The sequence below is a fragment of the Benincasa hispida genome, chromosome 7 (genome assembly GCF_027475165.1).
Source record: "Benincasa hispida cultivar pf3 chromosome 7, pf3_genome.v1.1, whole genome shotgun sequence".
Lineage (NCBI taxonomy): Eukaryota > Viridiplantae > Streptophyta > Magnoliopsida > Cucurbitales > Cucurbitaceae > Benincasa > Benincasa hispida.
Window position 1 is genome coordinate 37732844 of NC_143484.1, and position 24469 is coordinate 37757312.

The window sequence follows — 24469 nt, forward strand, 5'->3', positions numbered from 1 at the left end:
TAATCCCCATCCCTGTCTCCGTTTAGCCAACGGAGAAAAAATTATCCCTCATTCCTCCCCCATTCCCTATGTAATCAGGGATTCTCTGCCTCATTTGGGACGGGTCCTCGTGGGGTAAATGATATCCCTAGGCATAAGAGGCAGAAAAGATATGTAACATTTGGGTAGAATCAAAAAAGGAAATGTGAGGTGGGTCCTACACTTCACGATTTTGCCCATAAATTATATAATAGAAAAATGGACATTCTTTCAATTGCATGTTTGAATTTTACCGTTCTACACAATTACTCTCTATTCTTTATAAATATATTTTTGTTTGAGGATTTTCAAAAATAGAAAAATAAGAGAAAATATTTACACAAATAGCAAAATTTAATTATAATTGTGATAGATCACAAATAGACGTTGATAGAAGTCTACCATTGGTAGAGGCTGATAAAAGTTTATCAGTGCTTATCAGTGAAAGAAATTGTTAGAAGTCTATCATTGATACTATATGCGATAAAAATTTACATAAGTCTATCATATCATTGATAGATGTTAACAGAAATTTATCAGTGTTTTTTTCTATTTCTGTAAATAACTTGACATTTTTCCTATCTGTGAAAAATTCACTTTTTTTTTTCCTACTTTGTGTATTTCCGGTTAAACTTATATATATATATATATATATATATATATATATATATATATATATATATATATATATATATATATATGTATATATATATATATGTATGTATGTATGTATGTATATAATCTATCATCTTGGTGTTCTTTAAAAACAAAACAAAAAGGAATAAGTTTTTAAATCAATCCAATATTTGGTAGAAAGAATACATTAAGGGTGTGTTTGGTTTAACTTTTTCAAGTGTTTACGTTTGAAAATAAGTCATTTTGAAAAATTGAAGTGTTTGGCAACACTTTAAAGTGTATTTTAAGCTTATTCGACAAGATTTCTAGAGAAAATTCGCTGAATTCAAACTTTGTATTTGTATTGATTTGTAGTATGTAAAGGTACAACCGCTAATATATATTCATTTGATTCTTTCTCTCGAATGTTACAATAAGTTTGAGTCTTCCAAATTTTCTTACAAATTTGGAGCTTGGAGCCTTAGTTTTCTAAGTATTCAGTCTTCAAATCTTTAGGGCTTGGGAGCTTTAGTTTTTAAAGCTTGAGAGCTTAAGAGTTGTAGAACTTTATGATCTTCAGAGTTTCCAATCTTTAGAACTTTCCCCTCTCCCAAATGAAAGGGCAAGACCTCTATTTATTGAGGATTTTATGGGTTTTTAGATGGGTTTGGGCCTAACTACTTTTTGGATTTGAGCTAAAGTTGGGCTTGTGCTCGATCTCATTTCTTCAGCCCAAATTTTCTATTTGTGGGCTTGAATTGGGTCGACTTTTGGACCCCAATAATTTTAAATACTCGGCCCGATCCAATTTATGATTCAAAGCCCAATCGGTCATCAAGCCAAATTTAACTATCGTGGTCTAACCTTTGAAGTTGATAAGCCCATTATTATGATCAAATGGCAGATGAACGACACGTGACATTTTGTGATTGGACGAAATTTCTTCTACAACAAACCATTTTTATCAAAAGAGTTTAAATAAAAACGATTTTTTTTAAGAAAAATATTTTTTTATAGTCAATTTAAACCGACCCTAAATCATTATTTTTTTCTAGACCAATGAAAAGTCAATTATTTATTTTCTATTTTTCAAAGTTATTCCAAACAAACTATAATTTTTTTTTATTATTATTCATTTTCTAAATTATAAATCAATGCACTGAAACCTTTAAATATACTAAAAACATGTTTGAGAGTGATTCTAAAACGACTAAAATTACTTTTGTCATTCTTAAAGTCACTATGAAACATACTTTTAATGATTCAGATAAATTTTGATTAATTAAAAATCACATTTAAAAAATATAAAATTAAATATTAAATTAATTTCAAAGTGATTTTAAATATGATAAAAGTGAGTTTAACCATTTCAAAATCACTCATAAATATGTGTTAAATGCACCATTCACTATGAATGACTAGTTAGACTTCATAAGTTTAAGAGTAAATAGCCTTGAGATTTTAAATGGAAATTTAGGATAATTTGGGTTTATAAAATCCTTGTAGATTTATATCAATTAGAAGCTATTCACAAAATTTCCTTCTAATCACCCAATTGGTCGAGTATCGCCATATAGATAATTAACTCATATTTTAATAATGTGGTATAGTAAATAGCAATTTGGTTAAAATTAAAATTATATATTTTTATGGGGTAATTACAATTTTAATTTTTAAAAATTTGAAAATTAGGCGTGTATCTCTAAGTTTTGCTTTTTTTGCAAATAAGATTTGATTGCTATCTGATTTCTATGTGATTGTTATGTGATTGCTATCTGATTGTTACATCTATAATTGTAATTACAAAAAAGTTGAAGTCATGACTTTAGTTTCTTAAATGTATTTGTCATACAATACAATTTTCCCTATTTTTATTTTAATACATGAATATTACTATATAGGATAGGAAGATTTAAATCTCATGCAGAGTAAATGTCTTTTACTAAAGTCAAACTAAGAACTATATTGATTATGTAAGTTTATAGATCAAAGAAAAGGGAACATTTAGCGTATAGGTTTGGAATTTTAAACCTGAGAATGTTAAGTCTGAATTACTATGGGAGGTTTAGGTAGCCTGAATTTAAGAAAACTGTGTTTGGAGTCCAGGTTTTGGAAGTAAGTCTGCGTTTAAAATACAAATTTATAAGTATTTAGTTTGTGAAATATTTTCTTGTATTTAATCACCAGTTAGATTTTAAATTAGTTTAAATTTGTCATCTTAATTATTTTAATATAATTAAGTTTAAACTAAACTAAAAAGTTTAGAAAAATATTTTTTTAAAACTTTTGAAATAGAGATTTTGACTGAAGTTATAATTTTATTAATATATTATTTTATAATTTGACATTTTAATTTTACTAGATTTTGAAGTAAATTTTCATAGACTTCTATCAATTTAACTAGATCAATTTTTTTTCTATCATAATATGCTAACTTAAAATTAAAATAAACTAATTATTGAAAAACTATATATATTTTTAATCAAATTGCATTTGAGGAATAAAAAATCATAAATTTTTAGTTTAGTTTTTATTTAGTTACTAAATTGTTTTAAACATTTTAAACCTTTACATTTAGAATATAATTCTAAATCTTCGAGCTACTCAAATTGACCAACAAAAAAGAAAAAACATATTTTTAAAAAATTTATTTTTATTTAAACACTTTTGATAAAAACTCCTTAAAATTTACACACATGCATTGCAGTTTTTTTTCTTAAACATGTTTTTATATACAAACTTCTCGAGTTTGTTACATGCTAAGAATATTTTTATTAATGTTTTTTAAGATTGGCTAGTGATGGTTGTTGGAGGTGGTAGTCGGAGGTTGGCCGACTGAGTGGGTGATCGAAATTTCACCCGTGTGGGAGAAAGGGGTTACCAGAAGTTGGTCGATGGTGATTGGAGTTGGCCGGTAGTAACTAGAGGTGGGCCGACAACGATGACCAAGGTGGCGATTGGAAGTTGGCCGATGATGATCACCGAGGTGACAACCAGAGTTGATTGGTGGCGATAATCGAGGTCGCAACCGAAGTTGATCGACAGCATTCGCCGGAGGATGGTGGTCGGAGTTAGCCTACAGATGTCGTCGAAGGGAGGGAGGCAACTGGAGTTGGCCGTGGTGGTCGCCGAAGGTAGTATCCAAAGATTGGTCAACGTACTTTCTAGATTAAATTAGAGGAAAAAAAAACGGTTGAAACAAACCCCCAAAAGGTTTGAAAATACAAAAACTGAGAAATTGAAATATATCATAAGATATAAGATATAATGTTCTTAATCAAGATACATATAATATGGCAATAAAATCGTTATACATCTATTAATCTAAAAGAAGAGAAAAAAAACAAAATAACAATAGATTCAAAGACGACTGCAGTCATCTGTATCCCATTGACGGTCATACGAATTGTTTGATCGAGTTCTGAAAGTTCTTTTTTCTAAAAAAAAACGAGTGAATCTATCATATTCAATTAATTTGAGAAATTTTCATGGATACAAAAATGTCAAATTATTTATAGAAATGGCAAATAAAACTTTTATAAGTAATAAACTTTTATTAGTTTGTATAAGAGATGACACTAATAGACTTCTATCAACCTCTATCAAAGATGTAAGGTATTTTTTTTTTTTTTTTTTTTTGTAGATTGAGATGGATTGATCTTCACTATCGTGCACCTTCCAACTACTTGTTGATGCATGCCTAATATGAGGTTGCTCTGTCTCAAACAGCTTCGAGATTCCCATCGATTACGATTAAAATTTTGTTATATTATATAAATAGTTTCCTCTTTTTTTTTTTTTTTTTTTTTGAAATCCCCTAATATTAATAATAATTTAAAAATATTTTTTTTAAAAAAAAATATCCTTTTGATACCTAAACTTTCATGAAAATAACAATTTAATTCTTAAACTTTGGTTTGTAACGATTTAACCCTTGTACTTTTAATTCTATAACAATTTAGTTCATAAACTTTAGCATGTAATAATTTAATAATTGTATTTTTAAATTTGTAATAAGTTAGTCCTTAACTTAAAAAATCAAATTTTGATATTAATTTTTATTATTTTATGATATAAACTTTGTATTTTATAAAAATATTAAAGCTCTAATTAGTTTATCGACTTATTTATGTAAGAAATCTCATTAAATCTTAACACTAATTTCTACAATAGAAACTAAAATGTTACAAATTTTAAAGCACAAAGACTAAATTATTACCTACTAAAGTTGACTAAATTGTTACAAAATCGAAAGTTCAGGGACTAACTTGTCACGTTAACGAAAATTTAGAGACTAAAATTGATTTTTAACTTTTTTTTTTTTTCCTTTTTTAGTTTTCAAAACTTAGAAATGGTTTTTGAAAACATGGTAGAAAGTTGCTAACAAATAAAGAAGTTTATAAATAGAAGTAATATTTATATACTTCAACTTTAAAAACCAAAAACAAAAAGAATGGTCAAACGGGACCTAAAATATGGATAAAAACATTTTGAGTTTAGTGGTGATTTCACAAAGATGAGAAGGAAAACCAAAAGATGAACAGTTAAATGATGCTTCTTCCTTTTTCTTGTGCCAAGATTTGGTTGTACATGAAGAATTTCAGTTCATTTAGTCAAATGTAATGATCAAGAGGCAATACAAAAAGGGGAAATTGAAGAAGAGTAATATTGGTTTGTGTAAATGAAAACACATCTTAAGAGAGAGCATGAACTTCAGGCAGCCCCATATTCCCAAACTCTTCCCAGCAGGTGTTGTTTCTTATAAATTTCACCTCCTGGGTGTTGTTTCTTATAAATTCCACCTCAAATCTAGGATAGCCAGAAACTGGAACCACAGACCTTGAAACATCTTTAACCGAACATCAAAAATCCAGATATAAAGTAGCTTCTAATGGTTTGAACCGTAACCCGAGTTAAGCAACTATTTGTACACCTCTCAAGATAGATGAAGTTCCAAAATTTCAGGATTTCTTTCCAGCCAAATCTTCAAGGGTCAAGCTTAGGGAATCGAGAGAACCTTTGCGAACTTCCTCGCCACGAGCAGCCAAGAAGTCTTCGACACTACCTGGCTCCCCGAACCAACCAAGATGGTCTGCAATTAGGTGCAAATTGCTGCATCCACCGCAACGTGCCACTACCACACCCTTCTCGTATGATTCACGGCAAACTGTCTTGATTGATCTTGTCTCGCAGACTTTGCAAGTGAAAATCATGGCAAGGTCGTGCCTAGGGGATGATTTTAAATTGGAGAGAACAGAGTACTTCACAGCAGAAGTATCGTCCTTGTTTTCATGAAGAGGATCACCCAAGTCAGAAATGGGCGTCAACTTATTGTCTTCATTGTCTTTAGAATCCTCGGCAATTGCTGGAGTTGCCACGGTCTGGTTTCCTCTTCTTGAAAATCTGTGCCCAGTCAAGAACCATGAATTTGCAAATGGGTGAATTCCGCAAGTGCTTTCTGCCATCAATATTCTTCTTGTCAGCAGTTTGAGCAAAAGAAATCATAAAAAAAGAGAAAATATATGTTAAAAAAACTACTTTTAAGACACTGAAATATCTCATTGTTGAACTAGAGAGTCATCTTTGGGGAAGATATTCGTTGTATAGAAACAGAAAGACACTACTACCACTTCGCCAAATACTTGAAATGAAAGATGAAGGTTATGAACAAAATAATAAACAGAAAGAAAAGGCAATCAGCTGGGAAGTTCTACCGAGTTTAAATACATTCAAACGAAAGAAGCCATCAAGAATCAGACACCAGATAATGAAATGAATCCAAGAATATTTATTCTTGTAAAGCTACAAGAAACTTTCCTCAAACTTTGAGCACAAAAAGCTTCACAAGTTGTTTCAAAACCATAATGCAGCCTTTACACAATACCATTTCACAGCTAAGTGAAATTAGCCAAGTCTCAAATTCTCTCTTACAAAGCTCAAAAGTCAATAACCTAGGAGATTTTTATGTTTAAACCCCATTTGAACTGAAGCTACACGAAACCCAGGGGCATCACAAATTTTTTCTTCAACACCCCCAATCCCTGCAGAAAATTCTTCCCAGATATCATTCTAACTAAAAGTTTAACTGTAAACGTTGATATAAAAATTAAATTTACTGTTATCTATCCCCTAGAACTTTTGGGTTCAGTCGTGATTTGAACCAAACAACTGAGCCTATTTTATATATCAGAAAGAAATCATATACAAACAATAGAAAGAAATCTTCAAGGATATTCAACCAATTAGATCATAGATACACATAATTTCTTCTTGATTCTCTTTTGAGTGGTCGGAAAATAAATTGCCCACAGAATACACTGATTTTACCAGTTGAACACGAGATTTTCCCATGAACGGAGAAAACTAAATTCACCCATTAATTGAAAGGGAACAAAAACAAATAACAGATTGCAATGATTCCGGAACGACTAAAATTGCAAGCAAAATATCAGAGCAAACCAGGCGAAAATATGTAAATAGGTCATAGGAGTAAGAAAAATGTTATAAAATTAGGGTTTTTACTGAGAGAAGAGAAATGGAAGCTCACCGTGTGGAAGAGAGAGAGAGGTCTTCGACCGATAACGCAAAGCAAGAGAGAGAAACCGCCTCGACGTCATGGAAGACTGCGAACGAAGCTCCGAGTTAAACAGTTCGGGTTTCCATCGGCTGCGTATACGGTATACCAGAACGGCTGGATTCCTCAGCAAGTAGACATCTTTTATATTTTCGCATTCAACCGTCTATTTATTTATTTATTTATTTTTAGTATAATTGTTTTTTTTTTTTTATAAATATTATGAGTATCCGAATCAGCTTAGGAGCCTCCTACTAGTAAATGAATTCCAAACTAAGTTATACCATTGATTGAACCCTTGATCTCTTGGCCATTTATTGGGACTGTCTCCTTTTCACCACTAGACCAATCTATGATAGTTTTTTTAAGTGGAGAATTTGAACATCACACTAGTGACTAATGTATGTCAATTGAGTTATGTTCATTTTGATAAAATAGTCTATTTCTTTTTAAAAATTACTTTGAGCTTATAAAAAATGTCGTTAAAGTTTTTACCTTGTGTTAAAAAATACTCTTAAACTTTTAAAAGTTTCAAAAATATTATATACTCTAAAAAAGAGTTCAAAAATACTTTTACCATTAATTTTTTTTATGGAAATATTAGTGTTTTGTTTAAAAAAATATCTTCTTGAAATTTAAAAACCATCAAACTAAGAAAATCTTAAAAATACGTTAATATTAACATAAATGTTAATAACTCATCGCAAACATACCTATAAACTTTCCAAAGTTGTATTATAGTCCTCTTACCTTTTAAAAAAGTTAAACATCCATTTATCTACACCTCATCACCTTTCTTTTCTATCCCTTCGTACTTTCTTATTGATTGTTTGATCTTTGGTTATCTCATTAAAAAAAATTGTTTCATTCAATTAAGTTATATAAGTTATAATAAAAAGAAAGAGAATAATGGAAATAGAGTGTTGTACTTACGAATGCGTCATTTCCGTATTTGGTTATCTATCGCTTGTATGTTTTAAAAGAGGATTTTGATTTTGAGATTTTATGGTTTAACTTTGATGATTTAGCTACCCATGCTTGACGTTTATGGTCGGTGGGGTTGGCTTATTTTTTAAACGAAAATTTTTATAAATAGAAAAATCTAAAAAATATTTACACTTTATAGCAAAAAGTTCCAAAAGTAGCATATTTTGAACTTTTGCTATAAAGTGTAAATATTTTTAAATATTTTTTATATTTAAAAATACTCTTTTTTAAGCCATTGGTAAAATGTAGATAAATAAGAAAGAAATTTAGAGGTAGAAGTAATGTCTATAGACTTAATTTTCAAAAACAAAAACCAAATTTTCAAAAACAAAAACAAAAAATAAAAAGCTAAACAGTTATCAAACGGAGTCTTAGTCTTTGAGTTTATAATAATATGTTTAAATTTTCCATCAATAATTTAATTAGTATTTTAAATATTGACAACGACATTTTAAATTAAAATCAATAATTAAAAAAGACGAGGGAAGAGAGAAGATAACTTTTTAGATTTCATCATTTGGTTTTTTTAGAATTAAACCTGTAAACAATACTTACATTAATTGGTTTATGTGATTTGTTCTGTATATTTTAGGAGTATTTCATATGAAGATCAAATTTTGACAACTAAAAAGACTGTCCCATTTAGCGAGCATTTAATTTTCTATTTTTGAAAATTAAATTTATTTTATTTTATTATTATTTTTTTTTTACAATGATATGCATATCTTTTAAGTAAAAAAGTTGATTTTTTAGCCAACTTTAAAAAATAAAAGTAAGTCTATACAACTTTTTTTATTTTTCAAAACTTGGCTTGGTTGTTGAAAATATTGGTAAAAAGCAGATAACAAAATAAGAAATCTAAGCTTCGTTTGGTACCATTTGGTTTTTTGTTTTCGTTTTTGAAAAGTAAGCCTATTTCATCCAAATTTCTTACAATGATTTGCATCATTTTTAAGTACAATAATTGAATTGAGAGAGTTAAATAACATGCAGCGGGAATATCAATGATCCATAAGTATTCAAATTCACTAATTTTGGCAGAAACTAAAGCATGTTTTTCTAAAAAGAGAGTTTTAAGATCATACCTTTGAAGAACTCTCCAAGAACTTGATTATACAGCAACAGTCTTCACCAGTGATCACCGTGCCACCTCAAGGTCTTCCCCACTATCCTCTTGGAGCTTTAGACAGAGTTGTGGGACTCAAGAACAACTTGAATTGATGAAGAACAATGAAGAACACACAACAACCCAAATGGAAGAACTCTTTCTTCTCACAGAGATTTTCTCTCAAAATTTATGTATTAGCTCACTTCAAATCACTCTAAACTTCTTTATTTATTGCAGATGAAGATGCAAAGAAGTGAGTTGCATGACTTGCAACTCTGAAGAGAAGGAGATGGGGTTTGTGTGAGCATGATGAAGAAGATAATGGAAAAACAACATTTTCTATTTTGTATGGCATGCAAAACCAATTTTCAATTTCCTTTTAAAATAAAAAGTTTGATTTCCAAAACTATTTAAAACTGAAAAAATATTTTTCTAAAATTAATTTCATAAGTTAATTTAAAATCAAATATTAAATTAATTTTTGCACAAAAATTATCTTCGTATATTTAAATATATATTCTCCTGTTCCGTTTAATTTGAACGTTTTAAATTAATTTCTCAAGCTACTCTAAAGCTTATCCATTTACGAACTAGTAGGGGGACCTCGCGAACCTACAGATCATAGGCTCCAATGATTCTGGATTAATCAGCTAAACTCATTAGTCCAATCTAACCCTCATTTGTTAACTAATGGGACACTCCACTATAGCCCATAGTTGAACTCCTGTAAATATATTATGTCTACTTAATAACTATAATCAGCAAGTTGATCCTTCATAGGTTGTTCGTAATCACAACTAGGTCAAAAATACCATTTTACCCCTGTAAATACATCTTATTCCTTAGGTTCCTACTGATCCTCTAATGAACAATTTTGATTCATAATCTTTACGAATCAAATCCTTTCTCTATCATGAGAAAGTGGGGCCTCAATTGTTCAAGACCTGGAATCAGTACTTAAGAGAACAACTTATCTAGTAACCCTAAATAGGGTATGAGTGAATTCCATCTTCCAAGGCTATGTCCCCAGCTATTCATCCGATCTTATCCTCAAAATGGTAAGCTTATTGAGCAGTGTTGTTGGACTACTCTTACCGTTTGTAGATCAAAGGATAATCCCGAACAAACAGGAGTTCATAGCTATCTCAGGATTAAGATCGAGTTAACCTAGGTTATATGATAAATGAAATAGTCAGTTTTAACAGTAAACGGTCGTTATAAAGAAAAGTGACTATTTTCGTAGTCCAGTCTATATGCAAACTCATTGCATAGGATGCCCCACTCACATGTCTCAACATGAACGATTTGTGGATCATATCGTTTATAGCACCTTACAACTTCTTGTAACAACTATAGAGTGGGCCACATCCAATAGTATTACCAGGATGAGATACCCAATTTCATCCATATACTTATTAGACCATTTAGGCTATATACTGTCAACTTGATCTTGTTTATGTTACTACATAAAGTTACAACATTCAGACTATAGCCAAGGATGTGTTTATTGGATTTCCATAATAAGATGCAAAATCAACAAGTCATAATTATTGATAAATAGAATGTTTAACATGAACTGCGAGTTTTAGGACATTCCCAACATGAATTCTTAGCTAAATTTTAAAAACAAAAACAACTTTTTGAAAGCAACTTTTTTTAGTCCTCAAAATTTGGCTTGGTTTTTTAAACCATTAGTGAAAAGTAGATAACAAAAGAAAAAATTTGGAGGTGACAGTAGCGTTCATAGGCTTAATTTTAAAAAACAAAAACAAAAAATAAAATGGTTACCAAAGGCCTTAGAGATGGAATGAGTGTTTATAAGCTTAATTTTCAAGAACTAAGAAAAAAAATCAAATGGACTGTAATTTTCAAAAACTTCATTTTGTTTTTTGAGTTTAGCTAAGAATTCAAATGTCGACACGAGAAATTTGAAAGCTGTGAGTAAGAAATTTTGAGAAAATAAGCATGAAAATTGTGAGTAAGAAATTTTGAGAAAATAAGCTCAATTTACAAAAAAAAAAAAAAAAGTAAAATAAAATAAATTAGTTACCAAATGAGATTCTAATTATTGTTTTTAATTGAGACCTTAATTATTGTTTTTAATTTAAGATGTCAAACAGAAAAATTATAAGAGTGTGTTTGGTGTGTGATAAAAGTAAAGAGTTGAGTTGAGTTGAGTTGGTAATTATTATCTGGAGAGTTAAATTATCTGGGGAGTTAAATTGTTTGTGTTTGTTTGTAGGGTTGAGTTGAGTTGGTAATTATTGTCTGTGTTTATTGTGCAGAGTTGAGTTGAGTTGGGGATCTGATGCAGTTTTTTGTGAATGAGATTAGTTCTATTTTTTTCTATTTGTTTTTTATTTCATTCTTTTATTATTATTTTTTTGTTTTATGCTTTGCTATTGTTGATTAATTTTCAAATATACACGTACAGTGAGGCCTCCGATAGAATATTACATAAGATAAGATCGGTCCTTGGAAGAAATCCAACAAAAATAATGAACCAAATCATCATATCAAATTTTTGTAAAGTGACGTTTGAAATGTTTGACGATAAAAAAAAAAAAAAAAAAAAAAAAAAAAAAAATCAGATCTGGAGGAGAATCCAAATGGCGAAGATAAGGGAGGAGCGAAGAAAGATGAAAATATCACTGTTTTTAGGGTTAGTTTTGAGTGGGTAAAAAAGGTGGTTTTAATAACCCACAGTTTTTCTTTATGAGCTTAACAAACATGGGTAATAAATACCCACCCAACTCAACAACTCATACCCATTTATCAAACATCTCTAAGGTGTTTGATAAATGGGTATGAGTTGTTGAGTTGGATGGGTCTCTAAGGTGTTTGATAAATGGGTATGAGTTATTGAGTTGGGTGGATATTTATTACTCATGTTTGTTAAGCCCATAAAGAAAACCTATGGGTTATTAAAACCCCATTTTTCACTCAAAACTCTACTTTTTTATCCTCTTAAAACTAGGATCTTTTATATTAATATGGTTGTTTTCAAAACTTATTAGAGAAATAAGGTTGTTTTGAAACTTATTAGAGAAATATTGTTGTCTTGGTAGAAGTTGGGGGTTGAGGATTCGATTAATGTAGAGGTCGAATGTTTGCTATTCTTTCTTAATCATGAAACATAATCCGCCAAATACCTTACCCTTTCAGGAACAACTTGTGTATCCCTTTCCCTATAAAGATGGATACTGTTGAAGACCTCTTTTCGATCATGAGAATTATTTCGCACTCTCAAATACAGTTGTTCATAACACTAACCACGTTATTGAACAACTACCGAAGGATAGAGAGACAACCAATATATGCTAGGCACTGCATTAGGCAGTTGACCTTCTTTCGCTTAATTTACGAGATTAACTTGGCATGTCGTGAAAGCACCCGATGGATAGACGTACCTTTACGATTCTATGTAATATGCTACGGTCGACTGGTTGTTTGGAACTAGCAAGATGTATGGACGTCGAAGAGATGGTTGTGATATTCCTACATATTCTTGCACATGATGTCAAGAATCAAGTGGTACGCAGAAACTTTTTAAGGTCTGGTGAGACAGTTTCGAGATATTTCAACGTAGTTCTTAGGGTAATCTTGCAACTTCACACTGTTTTGTTAAGAAAACCATAACCGATCACAAATATATGCACCGATGGAAGATGGAAATGGTTTCAGGTACAAAAAGTACTCAGTTTTTTATATGAATACGCCATAAATATGCATGCAACGATAGATTTTTTTTTAATTCATTATGATCACTTGAGAGAAACAGAATTGTCTAGGTGCGCTAGACGGCACATACATTAAAGTGAATATTAGTGTCGCCGATCGACCTCGATATAGGACGAGAAAGGGAGAGATTGCCACAAATGTTCTTGCAGTGTGTGATCAAAATGGGGAGTTCGTCTTCGTTTTGCCAGGGTGGGAATGGTCTGCAGCCGATTCAAGGGTTCTTAGGGATGCGGTTTCGTGACTGTACGGATTGAGGGTTCCAAAGGGTATTGTAATAACCGTATACGTTATTTAAACATGCGTACATGCCACAACACATGTGCATAACATTTCAAAACATGTACAGGATACTATTACCTATGTGATGTTGGATACTCCAACGCTGAAGGATTCTTGGCGTCATACAGAGGGGAACGATACCATCTCTCCAATTAGCGTGGAGCAGGAAACGCACCGACAACTACAAGAGAATTTTTCAACATGAAACAATTCTTCAGCAAGGAACGTTATCGAGCGAGCGTTTGGGTTGCTAAAGGGGCGGTGGGCTATTCTTAGGGAAAAACCATTCTACCCAATATAAGTCTAATGTCGAACAATAACTGCATGTTGTCTTATTCACAACTTGATCACAAGGAAGATGGGAATCGGTGCAATGCTTGACGTGCCCGATGAGGAGAATTCTGCATCAGTTGGTCTTGATGGGGATCATATTGAATTTGTTGAATCATCGGAGGAATGGACCAAGTTCAGAGATGATTTAGCAGTCGAAATGTTTACTCAATGGCAAAGAGCCTGATTATTCAATGTTCATTGCTTACTTTTCTTTCACTATTGAATGGAATTTAATTATGGAACATTCCAAGTATGTCGTGAGAATGTTTTGTGCCAAGACTCTGTGTGAACAAGTTAAATTGGAACATATAATTTCAGCAGTTTATCCTTTATTTGTGCATGTGTTTAATTTATAGCATCTTTTCATTCAACAAACATATGCATGTAGCATAATGGCAGGTAATGGTAAGAGGTCTAAACACGTATGGTCGAAGGTGGAGGACGCTAAGTTGGTGGAAGCTCTATTGTATTTGGTGGAGACCGGTTGGAGGTCCGACAATGGGACGTTTCGACCAGGATACCTACAACACTTGGAGAGAATTCTGCATGAGAAAATGCCTGGGTGCGCACTGAATCAGAACACCATTGAGTGCAAGGTGAGGAGTCTGAAGAAACAATACAACGCAGTATCAAAGATATTAAGTCAGTCGGGATTCGGCTGGAACGATGAGTTCAAATGTGTCCAAGTCAAGAGGGAGATTTTCGATCTTTGGGTTCGGGTAAGATTCTAGAAAAAAAAATATAGGGGTACGTGTTATAATATAAATATTAATAATGTGTATGTGTATCAATGCAGAGTCATCCCAATGCGAAGGGGATGTGGAACAAGCCATTCCCACATTACGATGACTTCTCCACCGTATTTGGGAAAGACAGAGCAATAGGGCAATCAAGTGAGGACCCATACGTGATGACGACGAATACATTCAGAGAGTTTGAAAATGAGATTCGACTTGGATCACAGGACTGTCACACACCTGAGGTTAGCCAGACAAAATCACCATTAAATCAAGATGAAATAGATGAAGAGCCAACAGAGCAATCTACAGGTAGAGCGAGTGTACATGCCGAGTCATCTCGAGGCAGTAAGAGGAAGAGCCATCATTCCAAGCTGAAATGATGGACATCATGAGATCGACTGTTGAAATGCAGAGCACACACATGGGTAGACTTGCATCGTGGCAAAAGAAGAAGTATGAGCTGGAGTTCAGGCGTCAGAAGGAAGTAGTAAATGCCATATACAGCATTGATGGCCTGGATGGGGATGATCAGGTCACCCTTATTGACCTCCTTGTCACAGACATTCAAAAGACAGATTGTTTCCTTGCAGTACCAGAACACGCACGAAAGAGGTACTGCCTCCATCTATTAGGAAGAAACATGTAGACTGACCACACTCCTATATTTTGTTTATAGTTCTTTGGATAACAGCAAATGGACAATGGACTGTCATGTCGAAAAGAATGATAACTTTTGCATACGTCATGACATGTAATTTTTGTGTTTGTATTATGACACAGATATTATAAGTATCGAAAAGAACATATATTTTGTGAATTTTTTTTGGAAACGGCCACATGTTTGGTTGGTTCATATTATTTTTGTAATCTTATGAAAAATGTTACTGTACTACATCACATTCTCACCATCATAATCAAATGAAAGGTAATTATCCCATGTACAATTTCAATTCCAAATATACTATCCATATTATATAAAAATAAACTGTATGGTATGTGAAATAATAAAGTTAAGTTAGCAAGATTCAATATATATACATACAATATACCAATTAGTAATTGAGATAATTACCTTCAATATATATACATATAATATACAATATACCAATTAATTGAGCAGCAATATGAAATACATTTTGTTGGTATGTTTTACCGATTGAAGAGAATTTGAATTATTACAGTTTTTGAAAAGAATATATGAAAAATAATCTATTATGTTCTACAAATTGAGAAAAAAATTGAGATTGTCCAGTTTATGTCATAAATGATTTGAGAAAATACGTGTATATTTGAAAATTAATCAATAATAGCAAAGCATAAAACTAAAAAAATAAAATAATGAAATAAAAAATAAACAGAAAAAAAAATAGAACTAATCTCATTCACAAAAAATTGTATTAGATCCCCAACTCAACTCAACTCTGCACAACAAACACAGACAATAATTATCAACTCAACTCTGCAAACAAAGACAGATAATTTAACTCCCCTCTTCAGATAATAATTACCAACTCAATCAACTCAACTCAACTCAACTATCTACTTTTATCACACACCAAACACATCCTAAGTGACTTTTAAAGCCTATTGCTGAGAACTCAAAGATAAAAAAAAGTATATGCGCGCTTATTTACAAAGTTCAAAAACTAAAAACAATATCATTAACAAAATTGTTGTTTTTAATTTAAGATGTCAAAAATAATCAGAGAAAATTATAAGGGACCTTTGAAGACCTTAACTATTGTTCTTAATTTAAGAGGTAAAAAGTAATCAGTAAAATTATAAGTGACCTTTAAAGCCAATCACTGAGGAAAACTCGGAAATTGTGTATGTGTGAAGATGTAAAAAATAATTGGAAAAATTATAAGTGACCCTTAAAGCCTAGTGCAGAGGAAAATGTCTGAATGTGTCTGTGTTAGGGAATTTTGGTATTTCGATAAGTAAATAAATCTAGGGCAAACTTTGGACCTAACTCCAACCATTGAAATCAACAACAAATTGCCTATCAACTACTACTTCGAACCTCAATTTAAAATGATTTTAGATTTTTTTAAAATCAATTTTATCTATGTTGATGCCAAATTTTGGTTAAGGGAAATTGACTGGCCTTAGATTGACCTCAACGGTAAAGAGCTCGTCTGCAAGCAAAAGAAAAAATGTGGTATTACGAAATCGACAATTAAAGAACAAAAAAAGGAATGTAGAGATAAAGAAGATCGACACACAGATATACGTGGTTCACTAACGGTGTGTTAGCTACGTTCACAGGCAGAGAGAGAATAGTATTATTAGGGAGAATGTTTTCAAAAAATTACACCAAATGGCGCCTCTAGGGTTAGAGAGTTTATATAGCGCACTACTCTAAACCCTAGGATCATAATCGTAAATAATTACAAATAAATAAATATGCTAAATACGAATTCTATATAGGTTTCGGCGAGACCCCAGGTTGTTCGAAGCGTTAACAAACAAATTCAAGGCATTCCAACATGTGGTGCGAGCCATATGTACTTTGATGCCTAAGTCAAGAAGGTTGAATGAATTAGTTAACTTTACTCAAAGTCTTAGAACTCACTTTCTTATACCTGCCTCTCCTTGTCTTATTTATAGGCTCCGATTCTTCTCATATTCCTTATCTGACTAGGGCTTCTGATTAGATGGGTGTGCTTTATGTGAATCTATCCCGAGCCAAGGCCAACCGACCCAACATCCTTACTTGGCGCGTTAGGTTTAATCCCTTTTAGTTCTTGGCCTTTTAGCCTTTGGACTTCTATTAAGGGCTCGACCCTAATCTTTCATGGACCCACACTTTCTTATTCTCTTGCTCTCTTTGAGTTTTTACTCTTGATTCCAGAATCCACTCATAACAATTTATTTGTCAAATATAGTAATTTTGGTCATGCAAAATTAACTCTAGAATATCATAAAGGCACATATTTCAATCTATCAACAAAATGAGGAAAATCAATTAAAACCATACAAAGTAGACTAAATAAAACTATATCAAATTATAGAACAAAATTTGTAATTATATACATTTGGAATGGTATGTTGTGTACTGATCTAATCCATATAAGCATTTTATTTTATTTTATTTTACTTACTTTTTATGACAAAGTCTGAATATTAAGCAACATTAAAAAAAAATGATTTAAACAATCTTCATTAGGCAGAATAATTTGAAAATAAAAATATTACCAATACGTATTTAATGATTTTTATATTACTCGTTGGTCGACAGTTACAGATATAAAAAGATACACTAACTATAAAAAAATATATATCTAAATATAAATTTTTGTTAGTATTAAAATATAGGTATCGCAATGTATGAACAGCCATATTAGTTTATTATACTTATTTTTATTTTTGGTACAACTAGATACCAAACATTTGTTGTGGTCATGTTAAGTTAATGTTGAATCTAGCTTTTGGTACGCCAGCCTAAACGTCAAGTATTGAAGGCACATGCTAGGAATCAATTAGCTCCTGTTTCATAAATATTTTGGTCTCGTTCGATAATTATTTGATTTTTTATTTTTTTTTTAAAAAAATTAAGCCTATAGACATTACTACTACTTCTAAATTTCTTTGTTGTTATTTACTTTTTAACGATGGTCTAAAAATCAAGCTAAATTTTGAAAACTAAAAAAGTAGGTTCTGTTTGGTAATTATTTTGTTTTTTGTTTTTTAAATTATGTCTATGTACACTACTTTCATCTTCAAATTTCTTTCTTTGTTATCTTTCACTCATATTTTAAAAAACTAAGTCAATTTTGACAACTAAAAATAGTAACTTTCAAAAAGTTATTTTTGTTTTTTAAATTTGGCTAAGAGTTCAACATAGTTAAGAAAGATGTAAATTATTGTAAGAAGTGTGGATGAAATAGACTTAATTAAAAAAAAAATACTAAATGGGGTCGTAGCTTTTAAACTTTTATTTTTATTTTTGAAACTTGGTTAAAAATTCAACCATTGTATTTAAGAAAGATGTAAATCATTATAAGAAATATGGAGAAAATAGACTTAATTTTCAAGAACAAAAATAAAAAACAAAATAGTTACCAAACGGGATCTTAGTTTTTTGTTTTTGTTTTTAAAACCAAGTCTATTTCATCCACATTTCTTATAATTATTTTCGTCTTTTAAGTATAATGGTTGAATTCTTAGTCAAATTTTAAAAGCAAAAACAATTTTTTAAAAACTATCTTTTTTAATTCTCAAAATTTGACTTACTTTTTAAACCATAAGTGAAAAGTAGATAATAAATGAAGAAATTTGTAGGTGGAAGTAGTATCCATAAACTTAATTTAAAAAAAAAAAAAGAAAAACAGAAGAATAAAATAAGATAGTTACTAAACAGAGCCTTACTGGTTAGAAATTTTAAATATATACAACATTACACACAAAAATAAAGATCCTTAGACAAAATACGTACAAAAGTGAGTTTAAAAACTAAACTTTTAATTTGACCATTAAAAGAACTTAAGACGTGAAGAAAGTGGTATATAATATTACATTGATTAAATTAAACATTTCTCACCGTACTCTATAATTTGTCCGAATTAATATTATCCACTGGTATATTAATATAATTTATATTAAAAGAAAACAAACAAACAAGACATTGACCTAAACTTGTTAAGTTACTATCCGCTCTCGATGTATCAGTTCATAACCGGATTTGTACCAAACAAGACGTTTCGGCTTTGATGTCTATTTATATCCAACTGTTCCTGAGAAAATGCATGACAAGAAGAATGGTATGAAACAAGTCAATGATTGAGAAAAATGTTCACTCTCTCAAGTGATGTTCTTCGAGTCGTGATATTGTGATTGTCGTCTTCGAAATCATGGCTCTAGCAAAAAATCCTAAACATCATACAATAAAGCATATTAGAGCTATCAAGTTCGGTTTCTTTTCGCATTGCTGTTTTGTTGGGATGTTGGACGGTAGTCGGGTCCAATTCGAGGCCTAATGAGTTGACCAATTTCTCTACCCTGTTTCTTCCCCTTATCTTTGGGGAATTGCATTGGGTGTCAAATTAATATTATATTTTAGCATTTTTGTCATTAACTTTTAAAATATTACCAATATGTCAAAATCTTAAAAAGGAAAATCACGTTTTTCCTTATTCCCAAACTACCCTCGTTAAAAAATGATTCACGAATTGGCTTAAGTGATTTCGTCTTCTCTAGCTTTTTTTCCCTTACATGTTCTCCCACTTCTTTCCTTCATTGTTTCTCCCTCGATTTTGTCTTTTTTCCTAAAATCACCTTCAAGATTATTTTGATTCATTAGTTTTCTCCATTGCATCGTTCATTATTGAAGATTTCTTATGATTTCGACTGCATCAATCGGAGAATTCTTGAAGCAAATCTCTCTGTTTTACGGTTTGTGTTTTACGATTTGTTCACGATTTATGTTTGATTATTTGGCTTGAAGTTTGTCCTCTCCTTCTTATTCAACAATTTTAATTTCAAAATCAATATTTGAGTGGTTTAGATTTGGGGAAGTTGCATAAATTTTTGTTCACGGTTTGTATTTGCTTTATTTGTTTGAGATGAAAGTTTGTTTGATTGTTTCCTTGAAGTTCATTCTCACTTGTAGTCCCATTTTTCTTATTTTCATCATCAATTCTCGTTCGATTTCATGTTATTTTGTGTTTGATGTATCTTTTCTATACTAGATAATCTATTTGGTTGTTTTCTTGAAATTCATTCCTAGTCGAAGATTATTTGTAGTCCGTGTTTCGGTGTGTGTTCAATTTCTCTATTTACAGATTTTGTGTTTCAGTTTCTGTTCTTATTCTTCTAATGTTCTTTGATTGTTTTGTGTTCTCTTTCCATTTCAATTTTTCTAAATTCTATTCCTCTTAGATGATTTATATCTAATTCTCATCTATTTGCTATCTGATTTCCATTTAATACATATTTGATTGTAATCTAACTGTCAGATATTAAATACTTTGTGATTTCTATTTTTTTTTTGTCAATTGATGACTATTTGATTAATATTTGATTATTGTTTGATTACCATAATTGGTATTATATATGTTGATGATTTTTATGTTTTGATTCCCAAGTTCTTTATGAAGTTAAAAGAAATGAATCCATGTTTTTTTTTTTTTCACTTATTTTGTTGTGTTGTTGATTGATTTTATACTTATAAGTTAGTAATCAGTTAGTAATTAGTTGACTCATATACTTACTCTTGGTATATTAGTCAACTAGTTATATAGTAATCGGTTAGTAATAAGTTAGTAATCAGTTAACAGATTGCACATTCATTTATAAGTTATTTATTTTTCCCCTTTTTTTGATAGGATCATTTACTGAATATGAATTGAAATTAAACAGATATTTTAAATATTGCTTCATGGCTATAGGATTATCAATTGAAGGTTGAAGATATTATAGACCGAATATTTCTGTTGTTGGGACATTTTTGAAGTGTAAATATGCTGGAACATTACTAACTACCTCAATGATGGATTATAATGGTCAAACTTTTCCTCTTGCTTTCAGTATAGTAGATCCAGAAAATGACGTCTCTGGTTTTTTGAGAAGTTAAAAGTTTGTTTTAGGGATGGAGATGGGTTAGTTATTGTTTCTTATAGGCATATAAGAATTTCAAAAGCTGTTTTAAATGTGTTTCCATCAGCTCAATATTGTGTTTGTATGGAACATCTTTTGAAGAATTTGAAGTTTTTTAATATATGGATTTTGAAGTTATTTTTAATATATGAATGACATTGCTATTATCATATTGCACTTTGATTTTGGAGTTGTTTGACATTTGTTTTTACTATGGATTTGAATACATTTCCATTAGCATTTAATCAAATTGTAGTCGAATAACAATATCACAAATAACAAACCATGTGACAAAGAATATGGGTGTTTATGGTTCGATTCGAATCGGTTTGGGACTCAAATCGAATCGAACATCAAATTTTAGAAAGTGTTTTTTTTTTTTTTAAATCAAACCGAACTACATAAAAGTTGTTCGTTTCGATTCAATTTCACAGTTTGTTTTCAAGATTGAAATGCTTTACATGAGGGTCCTAAGTTCAAGTTTCACATTTTGGCTTTTGTCTCGTGAAGTAACTTCATGAGACGACTCACAACAGTAAAGAGTATGAGACGGAGAGTGAGACGCGAGATGAGATATGAGAGGAGATTTAAAACCCTTGAAGCAATCTTCCTAAATATATTCTTACCTCATTCTTCTCTCTCAGTTGAAGCAAAAACAACTTCGAAAGAAGAGGATTTTTTTTGTGGGTAAAGAATCAACTTGTAATCGATGTGAAAATGACACTGAAGAACTGGAGTGGAAGATGATGGTCTTGACGTTGGTGTTGAAGAACTAGAGCAGAATATGATGGTATCAACGTTGAAGAGAAGAAGAAGAAATTGGAGAAAGTGAAACCCTAAAATTGCGATGAGGAAGAACACGATTTGATCCAAATAAATGAGGGTATTTTCACCATTTTCTTTTCATCCCATTAGTAAAATTAGCCTGGATTTAAAAAGTTAACATTTTTACAAAATCAATAAATATTGGTCATGGCCTAATTTAAAAAAAAAAATTGAAACATTTTTGCAACTGCCCCTAGATAAAATTACCATTATAAATTACCGACTTGGTCTCGAACTTTAGAGTTTCTATTGAAAACTTATAAACACAAACCTTAAAAGTTATAAATTATTAGTTAAATTTAACAAAAAAATGATAAAATTTGATTTCACATACTATATATTACACATGCAACATGTTTCATAATTACTTATGGGTAAAACAAAATTAAAAAAGAAAAAATCATTCCCGAAATATGAACCCCATTTATTCCTCTGCATGTATAAACAATTCATCTCAATAGATAAAAAAGAATGTACATATAAATGTTCAAATATCCCAAAATCGCCCCATTAAAAAAATAAAAAAATAAAAAAGGTTAAAATCTCCCAAGAATCTAATGAACACTTTTTCCAATAGCCTACCCCATAAACCAAAATCACCGGAAATATGTGCAATAAAACAAAAATCAATTAGTTACGAGGTATCAGAAAAAGAAAGAAAAAAGAAATTTAAGCAATGGCAGTGTGTGCCGACTGTCGTTTCACTATCACCTTTCACCGAGGGGCAAGCGAAACCGACATGTCTACAGATTTCCCAATGCTTTCAGCCCACCGGCTAGATTCCAGAAACAGCTTCGAAATCTTTCCAGCGACCCGACCCATATCCGGCCGCTTATCTGGGTCCTCTTCCACGCATTCCAACCCGACAACCACCATTTTCTCCGCCACCTGCACCGGAAAAGAGTCCCTCAATCTTCGGTCAACCCATGTCCGAACCCCCCCGATCCCACCCTCCACCGCCTTTCTTGCCGTCTCTATCACACTCAGTCTCACATATCCGCCGCGATTCCCCTCCTCGAAAATGTACTTCAATGCCTCGTTGCCGGAGATCAGTTCCAGAACCACCACTCCGAACGCATAAACGTCGACTTTCTGACTCATTGTCCCGTTCGCCATCATCTCCGGCGCTATGTACCCTCTCGTCCCTTCTAATTTCATCTTCTTACTGTTGGACCGCTTCGGCCGCCTGTAAGTCGTAATCTCTAATTCATCTCTTTCTTCTTCTTCCCTCTCCTCCTCTGCCATTGCTAACTCGCCGCAGAGCTCCGCGGTACCGAAGTGGCAAATCTTCGGAGTTAGGGTTTCCTCCGCGATTACAATGCTGGAGCTCTTGACGTGATTGTGGATGAATTTGGAGTTCAATCCAGAACAATGATGGATGTAATCAAGTCCGTGCGCTAAATCCGTAGCGATTTGCATCCGAGAAATCCACGTCGATAGGACGGTAAAATTGGGGTTTCTCGGATTCCGTAGACATTCCGCCAGGCTTGCTCCAGCGATAAATTCATACACCAGATAAACGTAATTCCCCGAAATCGACGCGCCAAGGAGCTTCACCAAACTGTTATGATGGCTCCGGCAGATAACAGACAATTGATACTTCAACTCCGGCAGCTCAATCGGGCGAAGCAATTTCCGCTGGAAGACAATAACGTCTTTTCCCCTAATTAAGCACCGCCAGGAAGATGACGAGGAGGAGGAGGAGAACGGTTTAGAGAGGAAATTGTTGGTAGCAGAACGAATCTCAGAGAACTCGTAAATGAGAGGATTATCGGGAAGAGAATCTTTCAAACTAGCAAGCGAAGCCCGACTAGAAGCGGAAGATTTGGAGGAACCCTTAGTGCTGGACTTAGTATCGGTGGTGGTGATATTGTAGCTGGTGAAATTGGCAGAAGCGGAAGGATCTGCATAGGAAGAAGAGGCGTAGGATTTGGAGGTTCGTTGATGGCGAGAAGATCTAGGGCTAGCGGGATCGATCACGTCTGTGCTCTTCTTAGACTTGCACATCGGAGTGACGAAATGCAAAATTGGAAATCAGAAAACATAGGAACTTGTAGAACGGATGAAAGAGGATGAGAGATTGGGGGGAAGAATCATAGAAGGAGGAGGAAACGGCGGCGTCGAAATCGGCCGGTTGATAAGGGGAAATGCAGATGGTTTGGTAAATTAGGGTTTGGTCTGCAACAGAGATTGAAGATTTTCAGTAATGTCACTGTCAATCGGAGAAGACGAAACTCAAAACGAGGGAGAAGAAGACGAGATCAAACGTCTGATTTTTAGAAACGGTTCTTGAATAAATTAATTAACGAAAAAAATCGTACGAGAATTTTCTTCTTCGGCAATTCCACGCGGGTGTTGTGGGGTTCGGTTCTTACCGAGAAATTTATACTCAATTAATTAATTAATGTGATGTATTTATATATACAAAATTAAAATTTGAGGTTTTATTTGTTTCTTTTCTTTCCAAGGCAAAGTTTGGGTAGACAGATCGAAGCTTAATGATTTTTGTGCCCCTAGCCTGAGGCGAGCCTCACTTTTTTTAAACTTAATTTTTTTTTTTGTCATTTTACTTATATCATTATTGACATATTTCAATATTATCTAAATATTTTTAATCTTTTTTGTCCTCTTCCTTTCTCGATTATTGCACAG

The 24469-nt window shown here is 32.0% G+C and overlaps 3 protein-coding genes across 4 annotated transcripts; 1 reads left to right on the plus strand and 2 right to left on the minus strand.

Moving 5' to 3' along the window:
• Positions 1-5170: 5170 nt before the first annotated feature.
• On the minus strand, positions 5171-7358 carry ZR3 (Zim17-type zinc finger protein). Of its 2 annotated transcripts, none has more exons than XM_039035456.2 (2): positions 7181-7358; positions 5171-6091 (listed from the first exon to the last, which is right to left on the minus strand). In XM_039035456.2, exons 1-2 carry the CDS (start codon positions 7248-7250, stop codon positions 5595-5597), a joined length of 567 nt encoding a protein of 188 aa, XP_038891384.1. In that variant the 5' UTR covers positions 7251-7358; the 3' UTR covers positions 5171-5594. The 2 variants fall into 2 exon arrangements, with proteins under 2 accessions (XP_038891384.1, XP_038891386.1); XM_039035458.2 differs by having other exon boundaries at positions 5171-6105; positions 7181-7326.
• Positions 7359-14047: 6689 nt separating this feature from the next.
• On the plus strand, positions 14048-14775 carry LOC150035147 (uncharacterized). Its single transcript, XM_090315245.1, has 2 exons — positions 14048-14374; positions 14452-14775. The coding sequence occupies exons 1-2, from the start codon at positions 14048-14050 to the stop codon at positions 14773-14775; spliced, it is 651 nt and encodes a 216-aa protein (XP_090171371.1).
• Positions 14776-22220: 7445 nt separating this feature from the next.
• LOC120080875 (lysM domain receptor-like kinase 3) lies at positions 22221-24430 on the minus strand. Its single transcript, XM_039035536.2, has one exon. The coding sequence runs from the start codon at positions 23822-23824 to the stop codon at positions 22532-22534; it is 1293 nt and encodes a 430-aa protein (XP_038891464.1). The 5' UTR covers positions 23825-24430; the 3' UTR covers positions 22221-22531.
• Between the last annotated feature and the right edge of the window lie 39 nt (positions 24431-24469).

Coding starts and splice junctions, on each gene's coding strand:
- LOC150035147 (XM_090315245.1), top strand. CDS start 14,048: ATGGCAGGTAATGGTAAGAGGTCTAAACACGTATGGTCGAAGGTGGAG. Junction 14,375..14,451: donor TTTTCGATCTTTGGGTTCGG/GTAAGATTCTAG, acceptor GTATCAATGCAG/AGTCATCCCAATGCGAAGGG.
- LOC120080875 (XM_039035536.2), bottom strand. CDS start 23,824: ATGTGCAAGTCTAAGAAGAGCACAGACGTGATCGATCCCGCTAGCCCT.
- ZR3 (XM_039035456.2), bottom strand. CDS start 7,250: ATGACGTCGAGGCGGTTTCTCTCTCTTGCTTTGCGTTATCGGTCGAAG. Junction 6,092..7,180: donor CTCTCTCTCTCTTCCACACG/GTGAGCTTCCAT, acceptor TATTGATGGCAG/AAAGCACTTGCGGAATTCAC.